General features: G+C 37.6%; 1 protein-coding gene across 6 annotated transcripts in view; it reads right to left on the bottom strand.

The window, feature by feature from the left end:
* CADM2 (cell adhesion molecule 2) overlaps positions 1–22,837 on the bottom strand; it is a 669,070-nt gene that overhangs the window by 62,031 nt on the left and 584,202 nt on the right. For all 6 annotated transcript variants that reach the window (XM_054204867.1, XM_054204847.1, XM_054204857.1 and 3 more), the window contains one exon: positions 7,832–8,010. In XM_054204867.1, coding sequence (XP_054060842.1) covers positions 7,832–8,010 — 179 coding nt within the window. The remainder of the gene's footprint in view (positions 1–7,831; positions 8,011–22,837) is intronic.

Here is a 22,837-nt window from a genome sequence, read left to right as displayed (position 1 = left end):
AACAACAATATATCTAGTATATCTAGTTCAAGAATTACTTTACTGCAGATGTTCTACCCATATACAAGCATACAAAATATTAACTTTATGCAATTATTGTGTACGGAGAAAAATAATTCATTATAATTCAAAACTAACACACAATCATTTCCTTTTCAGAAATCACATAGGGAATACAAATCAAGAACTATCACATTAGCCAATTACATATGTACATAGAAAATTATTTTCAAGGGTTGTGTGTTATTAAAGACATTATCTAAATTTACACATTTTTAAGAACAAGTACAACTTCTATTCAAATAGGAATGAGCTATATGTGTTAGAATACGTTGTTAAAGACTGGACCTGGAGAGAGCTTTTGCTTCATCCACTGGGGGTGGGGGGGAGGGAAGTAAAACCAGGAAAAATTCAGATTTAATTCAACTGAAATACTCTGAATTCAGTAATTTCAAAGAGTATGCCAGTATGGAAAAAATGTGATTAAAATGTTCCATATATCATATAACAAAATCACTCTATTTTAAAAGTTTTCTTTCATCAAAAGTAGTATTTTAACGTAAAAAAGGTAGAAGTGTCAAAGAGATTCCCAAAAAGTCTTACTGTGGTTTGGAATGATATTTTCTTGACCTTTCCAAAATAATTCTGACCTTATAAAAAAAAATATTTGTGTCTTATTTTTCTAAAGTCACCATAAATTAATAAATATCAGTTCTCACAGCTCAACTATAGACCTCACTATTCAAGTATTTATCTGTTGATAAATAGCAACAAAATAAATGCAATTTCAAAGTAGCTGCCTTGTGAGTGTTCAGGAATAATAGCTGGACAATTCAGCCATAAAATTAAGCCAACAATTCCACCGTAAGTTTCTTGACAGACTTCTTATATTTGAAAACATCAACTAAACATGATTCTTTTTTAGTCCAGTAATAAAAACTACATTACACAATGATTTCTTAATTCATCTGATTGTGCAGCATTCATCTGCATTGTGCTTTAAGGTCTGGGCTACCTCTTTTAGCGTAACCGAGAGTTTTCTGGAGAAGGTAACTTTAATATTATGATAATGATTTAATACCTTAATGTCAGTTTACAACACTGATGTATACGCAACATCAAAATACGTCAACACAATTTGAAGGGCTATGCTTTGCAGAATAACACATAAATGAAATTCTGTCTGTGTTTATAATGCTACCTTTAACACAGGGGGATAATGACTTATTTTCTTAGACCTGACACAGTGAAACCTCATTCCTCCACACCTCAGCTTATGCAAGAAAACCGTTCATCTGATGTGGATTTCAAAAGATATGAATATATAAAAAAAAAGAGATCTCTTCCTGGATAAGTTACTAGACTTCTGTTTGTTCGCGTGTTTGTTTCTGGTTTTGTTTGTGTGTTTGTGCACGTGTGGGGTGTGTCTGTGTATGCGGAACGCATAGCAGGGGAAGGCAAGAGAGAAAAAGAAAAAAAAGATGGTTTGGGGGAACGGAAGGTTTTTGAGAAGGAGAAAGTCTTCAGGAGCCTTCTTTTATTTATTTATTTTTCATCTGAAAGCTCAGGCTTCTCTGTGTGAGTTGTCTTCTGTACTTTTTTATGTTATTTTTACTTTTTAGAAGATGGGAATAGGAGAGATTTTTCACCTGTTTTTTAAGGACTCAAAACTGAGACATCCTCTTTCTTTTAATTCAAACACAGATGCAAAAATAAAAATCTCAAAAATAAAAAACATAGCTATTCACATGCTCAAAATTTCAACTGAAGTCTTAAGCAGTCTTCTGAACCTTATATTCTTGATAGGACTTGACTGCTGTAAGGGAAAGGTTGTTTTTTTACTGAAAACACCCTCTATTGTAGCTGTACATGTTATTATTGTTCCATTAGACCACGGGTCTGCTCAATTCCCTTTTCCCAAGCTTTGTTCAGTCAAAGGGTAGGATTCTCCCATAAAGTGTTTTCTCTGAGATGCGTCTGTAAATGAGATGTTTCAACTCAGGAACTATAAAGGAGGAAACTTTAGAAATTGTCTGGGCACCTCAGTGTCTAGGGTCTTAACGCCAAAACAGAGGGCAACTAGATTACTGAGCAGCACGCTGCTCCACATGGATGCTGCTTCCTCTCCTTCCCATTTCCCCCCTGCCCCTTCAGTGAATACTTTTAATGTGTTTTTGATATATGTTTATGAGGATAAGGTGTCCAAAAACAGTGCACAAGATTTATGAGAGGCCTGTGGTGAAAATATTTGCAAGCCAGGATATTTATTGCCTATCTGATAAACTCAGTTTTCAAAGAAAACAGAAAAAAATCTCACTTCCTCAGTTTTATATCAAATTACTGTTCTACTCAGTTTTTAATTTCATAGACTGAGAGATGTGCACAAGTGATTTACAGAAATAAAGGAAGGAGAGCGGCCCCTATGAGAACATCACAACAGACATTAAACATAATAAAAATGTGATAGTGGCCAAATGAACAGACAAAGATAAAGGACTCTAGAACAGATAGAGATAATGGAGTTTGTTTCATTTCAGATGTGGTTTGGATTCCACAGAGTTTCTGCTAATTTAAAAAGAAACTTGTATAGAAGTAAAAGTGCAAGGTGTTGGAATTATGGATGGCCAGAGAAGGTGAACTTCTATAAATGTATTTGGAGACAGGAGTTAATAAACTGTCTGGTGCAAATTTAGCATAGTGCTGTTCCAGTCAATCACAGAGATTTACTACTGGACCAAGAATGAGGAAGAAGGTGAAAAGGAGACCATGAAAGAAGGAGAGTGGATACGAGGGATAGGAACCCAGGAAATGCAGAGTCTAAGATCATAATTAGTGAGAAATTGAGAGCGAGGTGGAAATACTTGAGAATCTGTTGAAGAGAAGCAGCATGAAAATAAAAGTGATCTTAACTGCAATACAGCGATCAGACTGGAAAATGGCAAAATGAAGGTGGAAATGAGAACATTATGGAAATAACAACAGCTGTGGGACTTAGATGAGGATACAAGCCACTGGCCTAAGTGGGAGAATTTATAACAGGAGATGTACTGGGATTTGAAAGAAACTATGGCAGCGATGGTAAGAGGAATGAGACAATGCCATCAGAATACAAATGTGAACACCCATCACAGCGAGATTTTCCATATTATGGCACTAACAGCAAAAGACGCCGAATAGATTGGAAAGTTGGGGAGTGAAGAGACCGAGCAGCAGGCTTAAACAAACGAAAGAGAATACTTTCCCTCAAAGCACATAATTCAATTCAGAAACTTGTTGCCACAGGTAATTGTGAAAGTTAAGATGATAAATGTTTTGAAGTGGGACTGGACAAGCAGGTGGAAGATAAATACATTATAATCCAAAGGAAAGGTGCAGTGGGACCTTTCGTCTTACACATTGTAGGAGAACTTCTGTTTGAAAGTAAATTTCAAAATATTAACAAGGATGTAACTCAGTCTTTCAGTTGCCTTTGTTTGCAAAAAATAGCTTGTTCAAGAAAAAAATACAAAATAATTGAGAGGCTGAAGCCAAGGGAATATGTTATATCACTTTTTATTCTCCAGAGATACTGAGTTACTGGCTCAATCCCTTTCTACCGTATTGTGGCAGTAAGAACTGCACTGACCATCCACAGCTGCTGATTCATGTTAATTTCCATACTGCTTTGATAGATAATTGATGTGCAACATATTATAGCTCTGAATATTTCAATTAATTGAATGCGTATCTTTAGACTGCGAAATCAGGATATTTCACCAAGGTACTTTATTTCCAATAGGGCTGCAAATTATCTAATGCTGCTGTTTCCATTAAGAAGATTTCCCAATGAAGTGGACTTCCGTCACCCACTCAATAATATGATGTCGAACTAAGTCTTCAGCAGTGACATCCAGAGGTTATGAACTACTGCTACATACATAACAGCTGTGTCTTCAGTTTGATGATGATGGACCACCTCCTTTCTCATCTCCAGCTAAATCAATGCAGTTATTACCGAAGCTTTGCAAGCAGAATCTATGTTTTTGGGTTGAGCACCATGAGTTTGGCAGTTAGCTGTGTTTTCTGATGATTAATGACTAGTATTTGGACAAAGGTAAACAAAAATTCTTAATAAATTGGAAGAGAGGGAAAATTGCCTGGGGCCCATTACCAAAGAAAGGGTGTAATATATCTGGCCAGAATGTGCACTTCTGAAGCACTAAGCTCGCCAATTAGAATACAGAAATGACAACAGCTACAGGCATTAAAGCTTGTGCCTTTGTTACTGCATGAGACAAATGTTTGAGCAAACTACTTGTCTTGCCTTTGTACTGCTGTCTATAAACTCTGACTTTGTGCCCACCTTCCTGCTTCATGAAGTGTTTTCTTGACATTTATTATTAATAATAAAAGTTAAGAAAAATGAGAGTAGCAGTCATATTGATTCAGCAAAGCAGCAGGAGCATATTTAATAGCCCATGCCTTTTACCTGATTCAAATATATTCAATTTCTCTGAAGTCTGATTTCTTTAATTACACTACAAATCTAAAAAGACTTTTTATGTTATCAGATACTAATTATATTAGACAGATTGCTATTCATCTGCTTATAGCAATATTTATTTCCACTGACATCACTTAACATCAAAACAGTATTACCTCATCATCATTTCAAATGGGAAAAATACTAATATTCTGTATAATTTTGTGTCTAGGTTGGTCCAGTTAAAGGCATGAGACACTCCTTGTTTCATTTGTATACTTAATATTTATAAATACTTTGCTTACCCTTAATCCCTAATTATGATAAACCATACCTTCCATTTTTAGGCAAGCTTCTCTCTATGCTAAAGCTGTCTAAATCTTCTGAGTTAGGAAGATAACTTCAGAAATTGAGAGAATTAGTAGATTGAATCTCACTGAGACGGGGATTTCATAGCGGAAAAAAAGAAGAGAAGCCAGATGAAACATTTCACCCTTAATAAACAGAAAGACAGAAAATCTGTTGAAGTAGAAGTGAAAAAGGGAAAAAATGTAGAGGAAATCACAGTATGGACAAGAAAAGAAAAGCTCTTAATCAAGTTACACTCCTCTGCCTCTGCAGATTATACCTTCCATTGATGTCCCCTGCCTTCTCACACAAGCTCACCTGGAAAAAACGAATCAGCCGTAGTATCTCTTTAAACTTGGACATGTGATCTTCATTCTTTCTCTCCATCACTGCAACTCCTCTGGGCTCAAGAGTTTCCCAGAAAAACTATTAGTTGTTTAACAACTGAGGAGCTGGATTTCCAGAGGCTCCATTAAGGCAGTGGCTGCCAGCACGCAGGACGCTTATGCCTTACTCCTTACAGATCTCATAGGTCACTTTTCCTAGACCTTACTACCTTGACCTGCAATTTAAAAGACTCTCTTGTGAAGAGATTCTGTCCTCGTGCAGATTCCTTCCCTCTCCTCTCCCACATCTTTGTGAACATACCTCCCTTTATGTTAAATCTGGCACGTATTTGTATTAGAAACCTAACGTTCAAAGTAAGAAGGCATACTAATATGATAAATCAGCACTAATGAAGGAGTAGGACAAAAAAACATAATTACATCAACACATTAGGCACAGGGGAAGGGATAAGAAATCAAAGGATATATTTATGAAGATATAGAAAAAAAATACATCCTCTATTAAATGGAAGAATGCATCTCATAAACTGATAAAAAGTAGGTTTGCTAGCCCCCAGAGAGAGAGAATATTGTATAATTTTGGGAGGATTATGTTTCACTAGAGACATTTGTGAATGCAATGAGCTAAAGAAAGGATAAGACACTGCCTAAATTGATCTATACAACTGATTGTGCTACCCTTGATAAAATAATTGTGTCAGTTTCTTCTGTACTTAAAATGAAACGCAGTAAGTTGTTAAGCACTAAACATCATCACATACTCTGTCACACTAATCTCATTGTTTCAGAAACCTCAGAAGCACCTGACATTTACCTTCTCCGGTTTTAACACTGGAGTTGCAGAAATGCAATTAGGAAAACTCTGGTACTCATAACAGAAAAGGTCAGCAATGTGCAAGCTAAACCTGATAACATGCCTAATGTGCTGCCAAACATAACAGAATGCCTTCCTGATAATGAATGATTTTACAGACTGCCATGAAGTTGTTGCAAGATAATCAGATCAACAGGGGGCATGCCACCATGCAAAAGACACATAGGAGATTGTGAAATATTCTTTGATAGAGGTATATTGCGAAGTCACCACTGATGGAAAAATCTACCATTATAAAAGGCCATGTTTTCAGAAACAGACACATAAATAAATTGGGCAGAAAGCACAAACGACGTAAGTCTTAACATTTGGTAAGCGCAGAAGCCATTTCCTCATCAAAGGCAGTGCGTATTGTATTGTGCCTGCAGCCAACAACCAATACACCACCACCTCTGGGATGTAAGAGGCATTTTTTCTTTTTTTTTTTCTTCTCTATGATAATGAATGTAAGTAGAGGTTAGAGGGTTTAGTTTTTCTGTTTGTCTTTAATACAGAAATACTCACGCATCAGCACAGGCTCTCTTTTCCTCATGCAAAGACCTCCTCCTTACTTGGGCCACTAATCCTACACAAACTAATAGTGAACTTGAAGAAAAATGAAAAGTAATCTAAGGGGTTCTTTTGATAAATGACATTTCATCAACAGCGCCAAAAAATATCTCATTACTGAAAGCTGAAAGTAACACTTATTAAAAGTATTCTGCCACATACCTAAAGGCAGGTTAAACCTTCAGTGAAAAATGTTTTTGAGAGCTTGCAAACACCAAAGAAACACATATTTTTAATAGCTGAATTAATCATGAGCAAATAGAATCTATTTAGTTCCCAGGTCTATTTACAGACTACAATTTGTATTAGATTTTTTTCATTTTATTTTGTCATTTTTATAAGAAGTTGCATTTTTTCTACAAATCTAGAGAAAAAAAAAAGTACCGTCATGAACTACAGTAGAGCTTTTACCTCCGTATTCGCTTAGGTTACAATTCAAATTACAGAACTCGTAATTCTCCAGGAATTATCACAGACATACCAATGATAAGAGAATATTATGTTTCAAGACTGCTAGATCCATATTGCAAAGCTATATTAAAGGCAAATGCTAACTTTGTATTATAGTTTCTCCTATACCTGAGTTATATCAATCTATTTCGTGATTAATGTAAAAGCCTACTATTCTTTCCATGTGACAAATATAGTTGCCTAGTTAATTAAGGAAAACAAATCAATTGTAATTTAATGTGAACCTTCCTGTTTTTCAATTTTATTAGAAAAAGTAACATGAATTTTGGACATGACATATTTTTGAGGATTGACTGTAACGACAGGCCAGATGATGATTAGCTACCTTGTATAAGCTGAATTTTCTCAGTAGCAGACTATTAACTTGTGTGAGGAAAAGTATCTGATATCCCCAAACAGCTGTCTGTCCAGTTTTTCCGTATTTCCCTTATATATCCTTTCGTAACCAGCTTTATCTGAACAGTGCGTGCCTGAGGCAAGTGTTCATAAAACAATACAAACATAGTGCAAAACATTTTTACAGGTGCTTACTTTGCAAAAAGTTCACAAGGTAAGCAAATATATTTTGTTTAAACTGTATGAAGAGAGGCATGCCAATAAAAGGAAGTAAAAATTCTCCCCACAACTAGATGATAGTATCAATAAAAGTGCAATTATACTTCCAGCTTTTTCTTGCTATTCTTTCGGTAATGATCATAAACAACTGCTGTATTTTCATGTATTTTCTACAATGCTACATATGCATAACATGCACCAAAAAACTAACGAGAACGCACTCACCATGTACTATCAGGACATATTCTGTGCTGTTTCGGCCAATAGGATTTTTTGCTTCACACCGGTATGTGCCATTGTCTGTTTTGTTTAGGAAACTGATGCTTAGGACCCTGCCGTTGACAACCATTCTCTCTGGATCTGGTAGTTCTCCACCATCCTTTGTCCACAGTACTGGTTCTGGCCTGTTGGATCCAAAGCAATGCATTTAATCAGATATATGAAGCATATATATGCAACATATACATCAGAAACAGGAGCATCAGAAACTCAGGAATAGTAACGTGTCATCAAAGAATATTCAATGATTATTTGAGTTACTGGATATAATGAAATGCCGCTATTTCAACTTCACCATCCTGGATGGCAACTACTAAAGAAAGCGAAAGAATAAGCAGGGAAAAGAAAAGAAACAAAAAAGGAAAGAGGCTGCACCTGGAACTGACCAAGATCTTCCCTAAACTAAAAACAAGTGCTCGTGAGGTTTCAGAGCTCACAGATCGGCAAGATGCTCGGCAAGCCAAGTGAAAACAGCTTTCCGTTTGTGTGACGAGGGCTACGGTCCTGTGTGGCTGACAGGTGTCAGAAATCATACAAGCAGGCTGAGGTAGATATAAGTGTAAATGGTAGATGTAAATGGATTCTAAAATTATTTAGGCTACACACATTCACAAGTGCACTTGCATGCGCTGAGTGTTTTTCCTGAACCAGGCATATCGGTCTCAAAATAGTACATCTTACACACAATCTAAATTTGTTTCTGTTGTTGCATTGTGTCACAGCCCATCCCTTTTTCCACCCTTTCTGCATCCTTCCCTCAAATCATTGCTCGTTACGCATGTTATCACAAGCAGTATAAGATTTGACTTAAAATCCTTCTTTTGTGAAACCTTTCCTCTTGTGCCTCATGAACTCTCAGCAAACAGGCCAAGGGCAAAGCACTGACTGCAAAAACCCCCAAGGCAAGTTAAGGGCACCGCAGAGAAGGGACCTGACCGTCTTGCAGATTCCCACGTACCTTCCCGCTGTCAAGCAATACCTCTTTCCTAAAGACTCTCAAAAAGCTCCACAGTTCATGAGATTTGCCCAACAGACAGCAGGATGTATTTATTGCTGGTATGCAGTCTTTACTTCCATGTAAGAACATGTACTTTTAAATTTACATGAGGGAAATTACCGAAAAGACAGATCCTGACTATCTCACAAACAGATGGAACATCTCGGGTCCTTAGATACTAGTCACTAAAGCAAGGTTTATGCAGCCGGGGGATTCACTGCTGCTTTACTTGTACCTGGTAGCTTTGTACACTATAGCCCAAATATCAATCTCTTTCTTTTGGGTACACTCCTTAAGTAATTTCAGTCAGAAGCTGTTCTAGATCTGCACATTGTTACGTTATATTTTCCTCTCCAAGTATGCAGATGTATGACTAAGTAATAAAACAAAATATAATGCGCTGTTATAAAATCAGCAGATGCCAAATTAGTCACTAGTCTTACTCAAAAAATACTTAATTTCATTACTTTAAGCACATGTTTAAAGCCTATTAAACATAATAAGTGTGAAGAGTGAGAATTAAGCCTAAGGAGAGACATTTTGCCGAAATGTGGCCTCATGCACAGAAAAATAGTCCTAATGAATGCAATGATATGATTTTCTTTTAAGTTAGGCAAGACATGTAAACAAAGTGAATTTTTCTGAAATGCACTTGCTGCTCTATAATTTATATTACTTTTTAAAGTAAAAATACTATAACTTATGTTTCTCTTGAAAGAAAGTAGAGATTTATACATATTTTAGTAATATTTGGACGACACCTTGTTAATCGTTGTTGAACTTGTTACCTAGACTGGCTATTCTCTGAAGTTATAGTTTTTTTTAGAAAAATCACATACTCATGGAATATACCAAGATGCACATAATTTTAAACCAAGGATTAAGAACTGTCAGTGTAATGGGCCTCACTTATACCTTACCGTAAATATGTCTTGATACTCTTCCTAAGTGAACTTTCAGCAACTGGTATCTAAATATACATGACACACAATATACACGCTTCCTTTCTGCTTAATTTGAGGAGGGAATCTAGACGCCCGGGCTGTCAGAGAAACATTGCCCTACAGAGTTCACAACATTAAGGTGGGATTTGCTTTGATATGTTAAGGTGGATTTGTTCAATTTTCTAGCAAACTCGTCGCTGTTCCCCACTTACCAGCTTACTGCGAATCTGTAATCCCAGGAGTGGAAACTCTGAAACACTTCTACTACAATGTGCACCGTTGCTTTCATAAATGGCACGTTAAAGCGACTTCTATGCAGTGGTGATTTATCGAACTCACATTTTAAATTGAAATTAGATGGCATATCCTAAGGGAAACCCCACAGGATAACAAATAACTATGAAATGGAGCCTTCGATATAAATTATTCAGGGAGCTTTGTCACACTGTAATATACCAACTCTAGTCTTATACAGAGTGGTTATCTGTGGTTGCAAAATGATGATGGCAGAAAAATCATGGCTTTAGAGAGAGGCGGATCTACATCTGGGTGTCGGGGAACCTGCTAATTAACAGTTAATATTAAGCCATCCTGTGCTGGCTCAGTGTCAGCAGCAGAGCAATTCCTGGGCACCCAGCCCACGGTCAACACGTCATGGTGGCGGGGCACAGCTCGCCCTCCATCTCACTACTCTCAAGGAGGATGGTGCCTACAGCAGCAATTCTGTCACAGCCACGAAATTAAATTTTGCCTGCATTGCTGGGAAGTTTTGAAACACTCTGGTCAAAACAATTCATTAGTCAGGCAGAAGTGAGCTGAGAACATGAGACATGCTCATGCACCCAGGCCGGGGTGCTGCTGTGGTCAGTGACAAGGGGGGCGGCTGTTGAAGGAAAACATGTGTGTGGCCCTTTTCTGTGGTCCATTCCCTCTGAGCTCTGTCAGCATCCACAATCATTCTGTCAGGGATGCTGGAGGGCACATCTCTTCTTCTCTTTTGTATCTATTTAGTATTTAGACCTGTTGCCTATGAATGTGTCTAATATCTTTTTGAATCTGGTTATACTGTCTCAACCCAGCCTCCCGTGGCAGTGAATTCTGGAAGTCCCTTACCTGCTGTGCAAAAACATATTTATTTATATCTGTCTTGCACTGATCTCCTAGCAGTGGCAATGAATATTGCAGGATGTGGTAAATAATGCTTCTGCATATTATAACCTTGTTAAAAGTTATGATAACCTTGTACTTAGTACGCCTTTCTCTCTCCCTCTTTCTCTGTTTGTTTCAATTTGATACCTTCTGAGCTTATTGGCTCAGAAGGGAAAGAAAAATTTACAAGAAAAAACGGTAAGGGAACCGTAAATTTAGAGCATACTGGCTCTTCCTTGATAATTGCTTTAGTACCTTCATTGTCCAAAGCACAGCTGAAACAGTAATGGGGAAGCTTTCCTTCTGTGACACAAGGCACAGAGAACTGTGAATTCCCCATAGTTTATCCTACTGAAACATGTTCACAGGCGCAGATCCAGACAGAGGTTCTTTCTCTTACTCAATGCTTTGAAAGGGTTCTGGCTCAAACGGGTGATATTTAGGTTTGACATTCTAAAACACCCAGCAAATAGGTATGCTCCTAATATTGCACATTTTTCTCCATTGCATACATCTCCCATACTGCAGAATTTCACCTTTTCTTCACATACTAAAGAGTTGCTATAATGCTATCTACTACCGTGTGGACTGGAACAAACAGGGTATCCCTCTGCCGTGCATTTGGGCTTACTTCAGGTTGAATCACGCTTACCAGTTTAATACCCATTTTTCTCAGACAATCCTGAAAACATCTTTCTTGGAGCACAACAGCCATAAAGTTGGCATGAGCACCGTGGCCACTAACGCAATTGCACGTTACTACCTTCACACATATCATGGCACAAACAAGCTCACTGACCTGCTGTGTCCTAACAGCCTGCTGGTACCAATGCAGCCACCCAAAGAACGAGTCTGTCCTCCCTTTTTTTTTTTTTTTCTCCATCTTGGGTGAGAGGTGCTTTTCTATATCCCTGGTTTAATCCCTCCCACGTGGGTGCGGTTAAGTGGAAAGGAGCTGTGCTACCACTGAGACCCTTCGTTGGGTTGAGAGAGGTAGCAGAGCTGAAGCACCAAAACGTTGTTTTCTTCCCCAAAACACAGCTCTGCTTCTGGCTTACCTATTCTAATTTGCTCACAGTGTGACACCTTTTAATACAACAACAAACAAATTAAGCATGCTGTACTGAAGAAATTCTTTCAAAGACACAGCTCAAATGTGACAGCCCATGCTATTTCTTGGGCTGGTACGTTCTTGCTTTACTGGTACGGCTTTGCACACAGCGGCACCGTCAGGACTGCGTTAAAGGGAAAGAAGCCAGAGATACTAATCACAAGCTTACAAAAAATCCTTAATTAGGACCAATGACTTCTCTGCCAGCCCTCCAAAAGAAATGTGAACTTTCTACTCCCTCTGAAGAACTGCTAAATGTGCTCAGATTTTGGTATAATTTATGTTTAATCCTAGCAGAAAGGCCCAGAAGTAACTGACTTGCAAAAATGAAATAATTTTTGGTCAAAAAAAATGATTTTGTTAACTGTCTTCATGTAAGCCTCAAAACTTGACATAAAAAAGCAACAGAATTTGGTATTTTTTCCCAACTGAAGTGGGACTGCAACAAGGATATAAAAAAATGGTATCATGTTCCAGGCTGATTCATGTTTTATACTACAGAACAGGAGTTTTCTTGCAAGTAACAAAGAATTTGCAAATTAAGTGAAATTATTTTCTAATCCTTAGGCTAGGAAACCTTTTCTTCCAAAATAAGTTGTCAAGACAGCTAAGGACAAACTGGAATGTGTTGGGGAAAAAAAAAAAAGGTTTAAAACCACAGTCAGATTTGATTAGAAAAGAACACTTAGGCACAGACTTATCTTTTCACCAAGTATTCATGCAACATGAAAGTCAACAGTTTAATATTTAAGTCCACATTAATATTTTTTATACTCTAGGCCTTTAAAAGTTACAGAGTTGTATTATAAAAAAAGTTCATTAATTTTTCCATCCCTTTCTCCATCCTTAACCAAAGGACTGAGATGCTTCAGTGATTTCCTATAATCCTCCTTCCTAGACATATCTTTAAATCTAACCATTATATTTATCTTAGCCTTCATTTAAAAATGATACATAGATCTATTGTACCACCTCTTCTTTCTGAGCAAAGTAAATTCAAGCAATGCAATCCATTCTCACTTGGAAGTTTTTGGCACTATTCATTTTTGTTGCCCTTTTCTGATTTTTGTGTACAGAAAGGTCACGTACAAAGTGTTCTTCACTGAGACCTTAGTAAACAACACTCAAATAACCTACTGGCCCATAATACTAGCAAAGAATAACCTTTTAATTTCCATAAGATCACACTCAAAAACCCCCGAAAATAACAAAAGCAACAAAAAACCCGTGCTGTCTTTTTACGTACTCAGTCTCACTGAGGATATTACCATCCATCTGGGTATTTAAGCATCCTGTCAAAATTTTGTAGCCAACGTGGATAAAAATAAGGAAGATAGAAGAAGGGTTTGTGCAACACTAACAAGACAAGTAAATTCATTATTTTGAATATGGCCTTCTTGAACATTGCCTTTTACTCCTCCAAACAGGGGCACACTTTTATTTTCTGGAGTCCATAAAAACATAATCTAGTGGAAACGCTCAAATGAGTAATGGAAAAGGTACCATCACATTTATCAGAGCATTTTTTGTTGAAATCCTGGTGCGGCGTTAAGTCATCTAAGGGAATGATTGCTTCATTAATTTGAAACTTACAGAGTTTCTCTGTATTGAGAACCTGGATTTTTAGCTTTGTCAGTTAATCATTCATCTGAAAGTTTAAATCCTGAGGGAACTTCTTGTTTATATAAAGTCTCAGTTTGATGAGTCATATTGGGATGAGCTGGTTTGGGAGTATTTCATCTATCAAAAACATCAATATCCACAGTCACTAGCCTTTCATAAAAGGCTTGGATAGATGGTTTTTATTTTATGAGATAAGAAGTATCTGATTTTGTAGTTCTGCAAAGCTGGAGTAACCTTCATAGAGTGCTTTTCTCCCCAGAAGAATTAGTCAAGAATATCCTAAGTACCTTTTACGAACTACTTCTTTTTTTTTTTTTTAAGACAGAAGCTTTGAACATCTGAACTGACTGTTATATTTGTCTACACTTTTCTCTTTTAAGCATCTCAGTAGACATAACATAGCCTAAGAATGTTTATGATGCCCTATACCAATGTTTTTAAAATGGTTAAGAATTAAATTACCAATATATGTTAAAAATGAGCTGACAACAAAATATAGGTTTCTACTTTTTATATCATAAAAATTTGACAGGAATTCACAGCTATAAAGACAACAGAAACAAGAACTGTTGATGACAGTTTCAGTGGATTATGCCTTTGAAAAAGTTGCTTAAATGATAAGCTTAGAGAGGTGACAGGAATCTCAAACAGTGCTAGTATTCAACGTTTACAGAAAAAAAAGCGAACACCAAAAAATATTTTAAAAAACCAACCAACCAACAACAACAAAAAAAAACAAACAGAAAAGGAAAGAAAACCAACAATACAAAACAAACAAAAAACCCCCCAACCCTTCATCCCTCATCTTCTGTCCTGGATAACGATAAAGCCTTTCTTTTGCCCATCACAAAGGCATTTAGGTGACAGGTCTCCCTGCCTGTACCTTGCTTTGGACAAATTAGGCAGTCCTCTCACCTTCAGACTGGTTCACTGGATTACAGATGCTAACCATGTTGATATGATAGAACAAATTTGCAGCCGAAAGTCCTTATCCCTCAGCAGGCTGTGACAGTAACTGATTAAAGTGACTCAAGAAGAGTCTTTTCAAAGCAAAGGTATTTATTCTTTTAGCCAAAGATACAAAGTATAGATTGTTAAGAGGTTAAGAGTAATTTTCCACATTCATATTTCCCCATATCTATAACCGAATCTTTCCTTGCAACCATTTTTAAGGTTCCTTTCAGGTCAGTTAATACCTACCTCTACCTGCAACAAGGTGACTGTTCTATTTCACAGAAATCACAGAAACTTCAGAGTTGGAAGGGACCTCTAGAGATCATCTAGTCCAACTCCCCTGCTAAAGCAGGATTGCCTAAAGCACATCACTCAGGACTGCATCCAGGCGAGTCTTGAAAATCTCCAGAGAAGGGGACTCCACAACCTCCCTGGGCAGCCTGGTCCAGTGCTCTGTCACCCTCACTGTAAAGAAGTTTTTCCGTGTATTTGAACGGAACTTCCTATGTTCCAGCTTGTGCCCGTTGCCCCTCGTCCTGTCACTGGGAACCAATGAAAAGAGTCTGGCACCATCCTCCTTCAGCCCACCCTTTAGATACTTGTATGCCATAATAAGGTCTCCTCTCAGCCTTCTCTTCTCCAGGCTAAAGAGTCCCAGCTCTCTCAGCCTTTCCTCATAAGGGAGATGCTCCAGACCCTCAGTCATCTTAGTTGCCCTACATTGGACCCGCTCCAGCAGTTCCCTGTCCCTCTTGAACTGGAGGGCCCAAAACTGGATGCAGTATTCCAGTTGTGGCCTCACCAGTGCAGAGTAGAGGGGGAGAATGACCTCCCTCGACCTACTGGCCACAGTCTTCCCTATGCAGCCCAGGATTCCATTGGCCTTTTTGGCAACAAGGGCACATTGTTGGCTCGTGGATAATTTACTGTCTACCAGGACCCCCAGATCCTTCTCCTCAGAACTACTTCCCAGCAGGTCCACCCCTAACCTATACTGGTGCTTAGCATTCTCCCTCCCCAGGTGGAGGACCTTGCACTTGCTTTTGTTGAACCTCATTAGGTTCTTCTCTGCCCAGCTCTCCAGCCTGTCCAGGTCACGCTGGATGGCAGCACGGCCCTCCGGAGTGTCAGCCACCCCTCTCAGTTTGGTATCATCAGCGAGCTTGCTGAGGATACACTCTGTCCCATCATCCAAGTCATTAATGAATATACTGAACAAAATTGGACCGATTCTGCCATAATTCTCTTTTCTTCTGTATCTCCTTCTCACCAGGCTCATAACCCACTCCTCTTTGTCCTTTAGTATCTTTAGAGCATAAGACTCCCTTTGACCTAAGACTTTCAGCCCTTAACACAGATGTGCTATGCTGCTGGTCTCTGTCTGGATAGCTTTTGCCCAGTTGATCACTAACTCATTATAATGTTAAATTCTTTGCAACTATTTACCTGTAGTTTTTCCCTTTGCCTTTTGTGGCTTTCTTGTGGGTTCCCCCTGCCCTTAACCGTTTCCTTCATGTTAGTTATTCTCAAGAAGGCAAGGCAATATCAAACAAATATCTGAAAAGTGCATAATCCATATATATACGTATGTATATATGAATTTTCTTACCTAATTCCTGTATTATTCACAATCTTCCCAAAGAAGTTTAAAAAAAATGCTGTGAATAACATTTTGGAGCCTGGCCTTCTCATAGTCATGAGAGAGATCAACAAGAGAACTTATGTGAAATCAGAAGATACCTTATCAGTGAATTGCATCAGAAATATCTTTTGTATTTGACTATTGTAAGCAGTAGGGAGGCTTGAGATGGAGAAAAAGATTGTCTCCAAAAAAACCCCAAAACTTTGTGAGGGAGATGCCATAGGGATGTAGTCCAGAATTTGATTTCAAGAAATTCAAAATCCATTGCCACATGAAGGCAGAGGTGGGGGAGTCCTCTAAGTTTGTTCACAAAGTACCATCCTCCCTAAGGTAAGTTTAACGCAGGAGGAAAAAGAGGATCCCAAATTGCTGTGGGTGATCTGCATTAGACATGGAAAAAATAGTTCAGGGAATTACAATTCATTATCAATAGTCACTCTGTGTGTTGGAGAAGCAGTGTTTTGTCAGAGAGAATGAGTTTGGTTGTGACAGCACTGCCAGCTCTTCAGCTTTGAAGGAAATGCAAAATCAGAGAGCTCACAAATGTGCAGTATGGCTGGTGGGCAGTATCAGAAAAAGCTTTGTCGTGATACTGTGCAATACATCAAAACTGAGGTCAAGTCAGCAGATTTTCTGAATAGTGGAATACACAGGAACACATCGCTGCAGTATGTCATAACACAGTTACTTATTTAAGTGATTTCTTATGACCTCAATGCCACTGCATGCAAACGGACAACTCGGGATAAATGTCATGAGACATGAAATCAAGCTGTGCACCGGTTGTTGCTAATGCCATTTATCGCCCCAAGTACCTCTAACTATTCAGAGTCTGGAAAACACCTAAAAACACATCTTCTTAAAAACAGTTCTTGTTATAAATATTTTTAAGAAAATACTATCATCATTCAGGTTACAAGTTTTATTATGTCAGTTTCAGCGGTGCTGCTCTTAATGCTATTCATTTCTTTTAAGGCTTTTACCTGAACTTCTTATCTGTTCTCCTCTTCTTTATCAGAAGGAATCTCCTTCTTGTCTTAGAATAATTAAACTCTCCTTGCAGTGAAATTACAGTTGCATGCCATAAAAATAACATGCTAACCTCTTACAAATGTCACCTGTCTTTAAAGAACACAAACTGTTTTGCCTTACGTTTTTAGTAAGTTCTGAAGGAGACCTCTGTTAAAAGTTCTTCTATGTGGTCATAAGAAACTAGAAAAAATAAAAGTCATTCTAAGCAAGACTGTCCTCTTGATCTGGAAGAGAAATACGGTCTATTTTGTATTTCTCAACTTTATTGATCATTTCTCCTCCACCTGGCTTCCTTCCTCTCCTATTAGAAGCTACATGGCATGAGGTTAGGCTTGACTGTCAAATGAGCAAGAAAGAAGACAGTTCTGGCTGCAGAGTTCCTACTTCCCTCACAGCCCCCTATTACTTAGACCAAGACCATTAGCAGAAGTACTAGCAAATCCTGATCTACCTTTCCATTGTGACAGACAGCTAAATCTTCTTCTAATAATGGAAGGTTTGCAGAGACACTCAGAAAGTCAGCTTTTCTAATTGATATTAATAACTTCAAATCCATATATCAATTTATTTGCTGAGTTGTACCTTACAAATTGAAAAGCCTTTTTTTTTTTTCTGATTAACTTGAGAAAACCTATTATCTTCAATTTACATAAGAACTAGAAACCTTTTTGCAAAGTTCATAGCCTCTCCAAATCACATGGATCTCCTGTAGAGTGAACAACTTCAGACTTCATGTCTTAAAGAGCTTGATTACTCTTAAATGGAAATTAACTATAAACTCCTGAACTATTGACAAAAGGTCTTAACTGCGTGCCAGTGTGTAAAGATAGATCAGGACTGACAGGCATCTGCTACCTCTTAAAGCTTACAGTCCATGCTGACTATTTAAACTATTCAGCCTGTGGTTTTGAGTAATCTATTTTCTACTTTTTTTTCTATTGTTCAGCAATTACCATTTCTGTAAAAAATTTTCCTTTTAATATGCCATATTGAGAAACTGTTCCAAAAGGTATTGCACCATATAGTTTGCTTTATTTCCTGAGTCTAGAACTTCCATGCCACAACAGCTCAAATTATACATTCAAATATGAAAATACATTAAAATCCTAGCCATCCAAACCTAGTACACATTCTGGAGTTGAGCCTTTTACGATTCATGTGAAGAATGATGTTTTGTCCATTGATCAGTGAATTACTCTGTCCATGTCTGAATCAAGAATTAATCCAGCACTACTGTAATGATTTGAGAGTACTGAAATGAGTTAACACTGAGTGCGACTATAGAAAATTTTTTAAAAAGTATTTAAAAATACTTTTTGTTAGCACTTAACAAGAGACCACACACAGAATACTTTCTGCTCTTAAAGTATTAAACTCAGAATCATATTTAAACCCACTTTGAGGATCAGTATCACTAAGAACAAAAATCCCTCAGTTTGTATCATAGTTGCCTTCTTCAGCTACCATTTTTGTAGTAATGCAAAAATGTAATACTTTATAGCATTCCAATACATAAAACATATTTTCTAATAGCAAGTTCCAGAGAAAGCAAATCTATGAAGTAGTCTAAATATCCAATCTTTTCAACCTAGTGTAGGTTCAGACATCTGTGTTTCAGGATAAGCTATCGCAAAATATTTTTAACTCTCACGGAAGTGCAAAATGTTTTTTGGTTTTTATAGCTGTTTTAAGAATGGTTAATTGCTTACTGATTGCCAGTCTTATTTTGGTGCAATGAAATCTCTGAATGATTTCAGACTTCGTTTCCAAGTTTGTGCTTTACAACAAGAAAATAAATTCAAATAATATTCTTCTAAGGCACTCCAGTTTTACTACTTGTATATAGAAAATTTTTAAAAATACTTCAGCTTTTATTCTTTTGATGAAGAATACTCTCATGTTTGAGTTTCATTATAAGACCTTAGAAATCATTCCTTTCTTTATTCCAGTTCTACTTTGAAACCAATTTATTGTGGTACTGAATATTTCCCCAAGTATACACCCAGTACTCTTCCAAGCCTGACACTTTCTCTATAGGCATACTTCTGGTTTTTATCCAAAATTATTTTCAAATTTTTCTTTTTTTTCTTTGAGATCTGAAGTCTTCAGAAGACTTGTAAAATTTCCTACAGTTTTTAAGTGTTTTATTGTTGTTACTATTGTTGGTATCTGACCAATTTGCTAATTTCTCTAATGGAACTTCTTCATGAGAGTAAGTGGTAGATCTTGTGGTTAATTTTCTTCAAGAAAATCAAATCTCATTCTCGTCATTAACAGATTATTTTCTTCTTTTTTTCCTCTTGATATTTAAAACTGACCACTATTTTCCTTAAACTTACTAGGCCCTGCCAATATTTTCATGTGGCTGTACTTGTGGGTTGAGCTCCCAAATTCAAAATTGTATTCTTTCTGAAGAGTCAGATTATTACCATAGAAATGGTTGCACTTTACATTAGATGTGCGTATGACGTATATAGCCCATATGAATACAATTTTTACAAGGAGGCGGACAGTTTCCATTCTACATCAGCTTTTATTCACACATTGATGTCTCTCTTGCACTGGAAATGTGCGCTCCATCTTGCATATACACAAATGTTCACAGTGAAAAAAGAAGAGAAGAATCTCGTTCTTATACCCTCCACCTTCTGGATACAAATTTAAGACTAGAAACATTGCATGCTTTCTAAGGGGCTGTTGATTTTACCCACCCTTTTTCTTGGGCATTTGGCTCTGCTACTTCCTCAGGCAGAAAGCGGGAGCACTGCAGATGTGCTAATTTTACCGGGCCTTCATAGCAGAGAACGGCACACGCCTTCAGCTACCTGGTCTGCATAGTACCCATTCTATAACCTCATCTTCTGATTTTCCATTTTCCACAAATCTCTCCAACATTTGTCACATACTCCATCTACTTTCAAACTCTTGGTGTTTCATTTCATCCCCCTTCCAATTTTTGCTTTCTCTGAATCTGACGGATTTCATAAACAATAGATTGGACACTTCTACTCCTTTATACTTTCTCAAGTCTTCAGACACTTCTGCACCCTGCAGGCAATTATTCCCATGAAAGGCAAAATTTGCTAAACTACTTTATTTCTGCCTCCCATCAGTTATGATTGTAGACCCACACAATGGAGAAGGGAGAAAGAGATGGCCGTATTTCCAAACTTTCAAGGCCAGACTGTCACTTGGGAGCAAACAGGAAACTGAAGAATACAGGCACACTAATGCATACCATAAACAAAAAAAGTAAACCTCTTTTAAATCATCAAAGGTCAGAGAATAGGCATTTCTTTTTTTTTTCAGATTTATTCTGAAAGAGACCTGGATATTTTCATGTATTTTTAGTAATTAAAATCAAAATACCTAGTATTTTAGAACATTTTTAGTAGCCAGCTGTTAACCACACTTTTTTTAAAGTCTGAGGCTCAAAAACCATCTTAAGTTCAGAGAAAACACTATAACCTCTCCAGCTTATGAACAGCTTTCACAAAAAGTGCACTTTAAAATCTTCTGTCTGTAGAAAACAATGGTATGTATGGCTATACTGTTCATTTTGTGTTGCCAGTTTATAAATAATTAATATTTCCTTTAAATTTTAACCAGGAAAAAAACCTCCTCCACAGAAGCGTAATTCCTCTTTCAAAAGATTCCTGAGGCTAAAAAGGCAGAAGGAGAGGTATAAGCTAGTACAGCAGCAGGAAAGAAAAAAATACATTAAAAAATCTTATGTTCATAAATACTGCCTTACTTTCTGGGGAATGGAGGCCTTGCAGAAGTGACTGCCACCACCAACTAAGTGACACTAGCTCAAGGACAAAGTACTAGGTAACACTTTGCAAGGAATATCTGCAGGTTGGCCTGGATTTGACCATAGATTAGATAAGGTGCTTTCCCATTTCTGTAAAGTAGCAAAGATGCTGCTTTTGTATCAGAAGTCTTCCATTGAAGGCCTGATATGGACAGATTGCCCAACAATGAGCTGTTCAGGTGGATGCACAATATATTATCTGAGTCGTGTAATAGCTTTCACAGGCAATGGATAAGATACACCTAATGGCATATCGATAATTAAGGGCAAATGATAACCTTGCCTCTAGGAGATTGTGCGAGAAACTGAAGGGGAAGAGACCTTCTCCATCAGAAGCGTCTCCCTTACTGCTGCAGGTAGAGGGGGAAGGCAGACCCGATGAAGCCGCCACCTCATCCAGAGGATGGAAAGTCAGCAGAGCCTGAGCTTCAGACTGATGACCGGGTAATCTCACACAGGGAAAGAAGTGAGGTCCACTCAAGGCTACAGTGGCATTATTCTAGTTAGATGAATGGGTAAAAGACGAAGTAGAGAAATACTGATGTCCTGAAAGCTCCTTTTAAATTCTGGAGCTGGAAGTACTCTGAATCAGTACTGGAGCATGTTGGTAAGATACACCCTTACCCTGTTCTGCCTGGGATTGGTGCCGTGTATTGATGTGCAAATTAGAAATACAAATCCCTTTCAGCCTCATGAACTAAGAGCTACACTCTCAGGTAAGTGGAAGCGGGGGGAAGGAGAGGAGAAACTATATACAGATAAGTGAATATAAAGAATAATTGTCACACCTTGCTTAAATGTTTTATTGCTCTTCCAAGGGCCTTTTTCTTTTCTGTCAGAGTACAGCTGAGATGATAAATGGCACGTAAGAATTTCACTCACATGAAAAATTGTTGATTAAACATAGAAATTTTAATGGCCTGGTTTCACTATAATTCTAGTTCTATAGGTTTCTAATTATGTAGTCTGTGTTCAAACAGCTAAGTCTTTGGGCTTCTTATACTGCTGTTTACACCTTGTTGATTCCTTCTTAACCTTTAAGAGCTATTGAGAAATTAGTAGATTATTCTTTCTCATCAGCTGTAAGTAAAGCATGACTATAAGAACAAAGGACGGTAGAAACTGCAGTGGATTAAATGGACAATATCTGAAAAAAATGTATTTCAAAGACATGCAAACGTTAGCAGTATTAAGATAATATGGTGCTCAAGTGGATGCATCAGAATGGCTGCTGAAAATTACTGGGATTAACCAGGAACTATGCTCCTAATGTTAATGAAGTACTGCTGGGGATAGGAAAGCAGCAGCAAAGCATAATGATAGGATGTGCACACCTTAGTTACTATGCATTTCACAGAACAGAGGAAAATAACATCTTCTCAACCAGCACGTCTTCAGATCCATTTATAACACTGTGTTTCTTCATACAAGTTTAGAAGCATACTGCATACCCAGCCAGGGCAACAAAAGCTAGGGAAAATATTTATCAGAAATATCAGAAAAATAGCAGAAAGAGATTCACCACCACTAGTTTTAAATGTCTTAAATTTTCGTATTATAGGACGAAAACATATATATTCTTTGAAACTAGCTTGGCTTACGTAGGCTACGCTGAAGTGCCACGTGCAAGTCTACAGATAGAGATAATGGTGGAGACTCCAAGAAAGAGGAAATAGGAGCTAACTG

This window comes from Rissa tridactyla, chromosome 1 (assembly GCF_028500815.1).
Source record: "Rissa tridactyla isolate bRisTri1 chromosome 1, bRisTri1.patW.cur.20221130, whole genome shotgun sequence".
Classification (NCBI taxonomy): Eukaryota; Metazoa; Chordata; class Aves; order Charadriiformes; family Laridae; genus Rissa; species Rissa tridactyla.
This window is presented reverse-complemented; position numbering and strand designations above follow the sequence as displayed.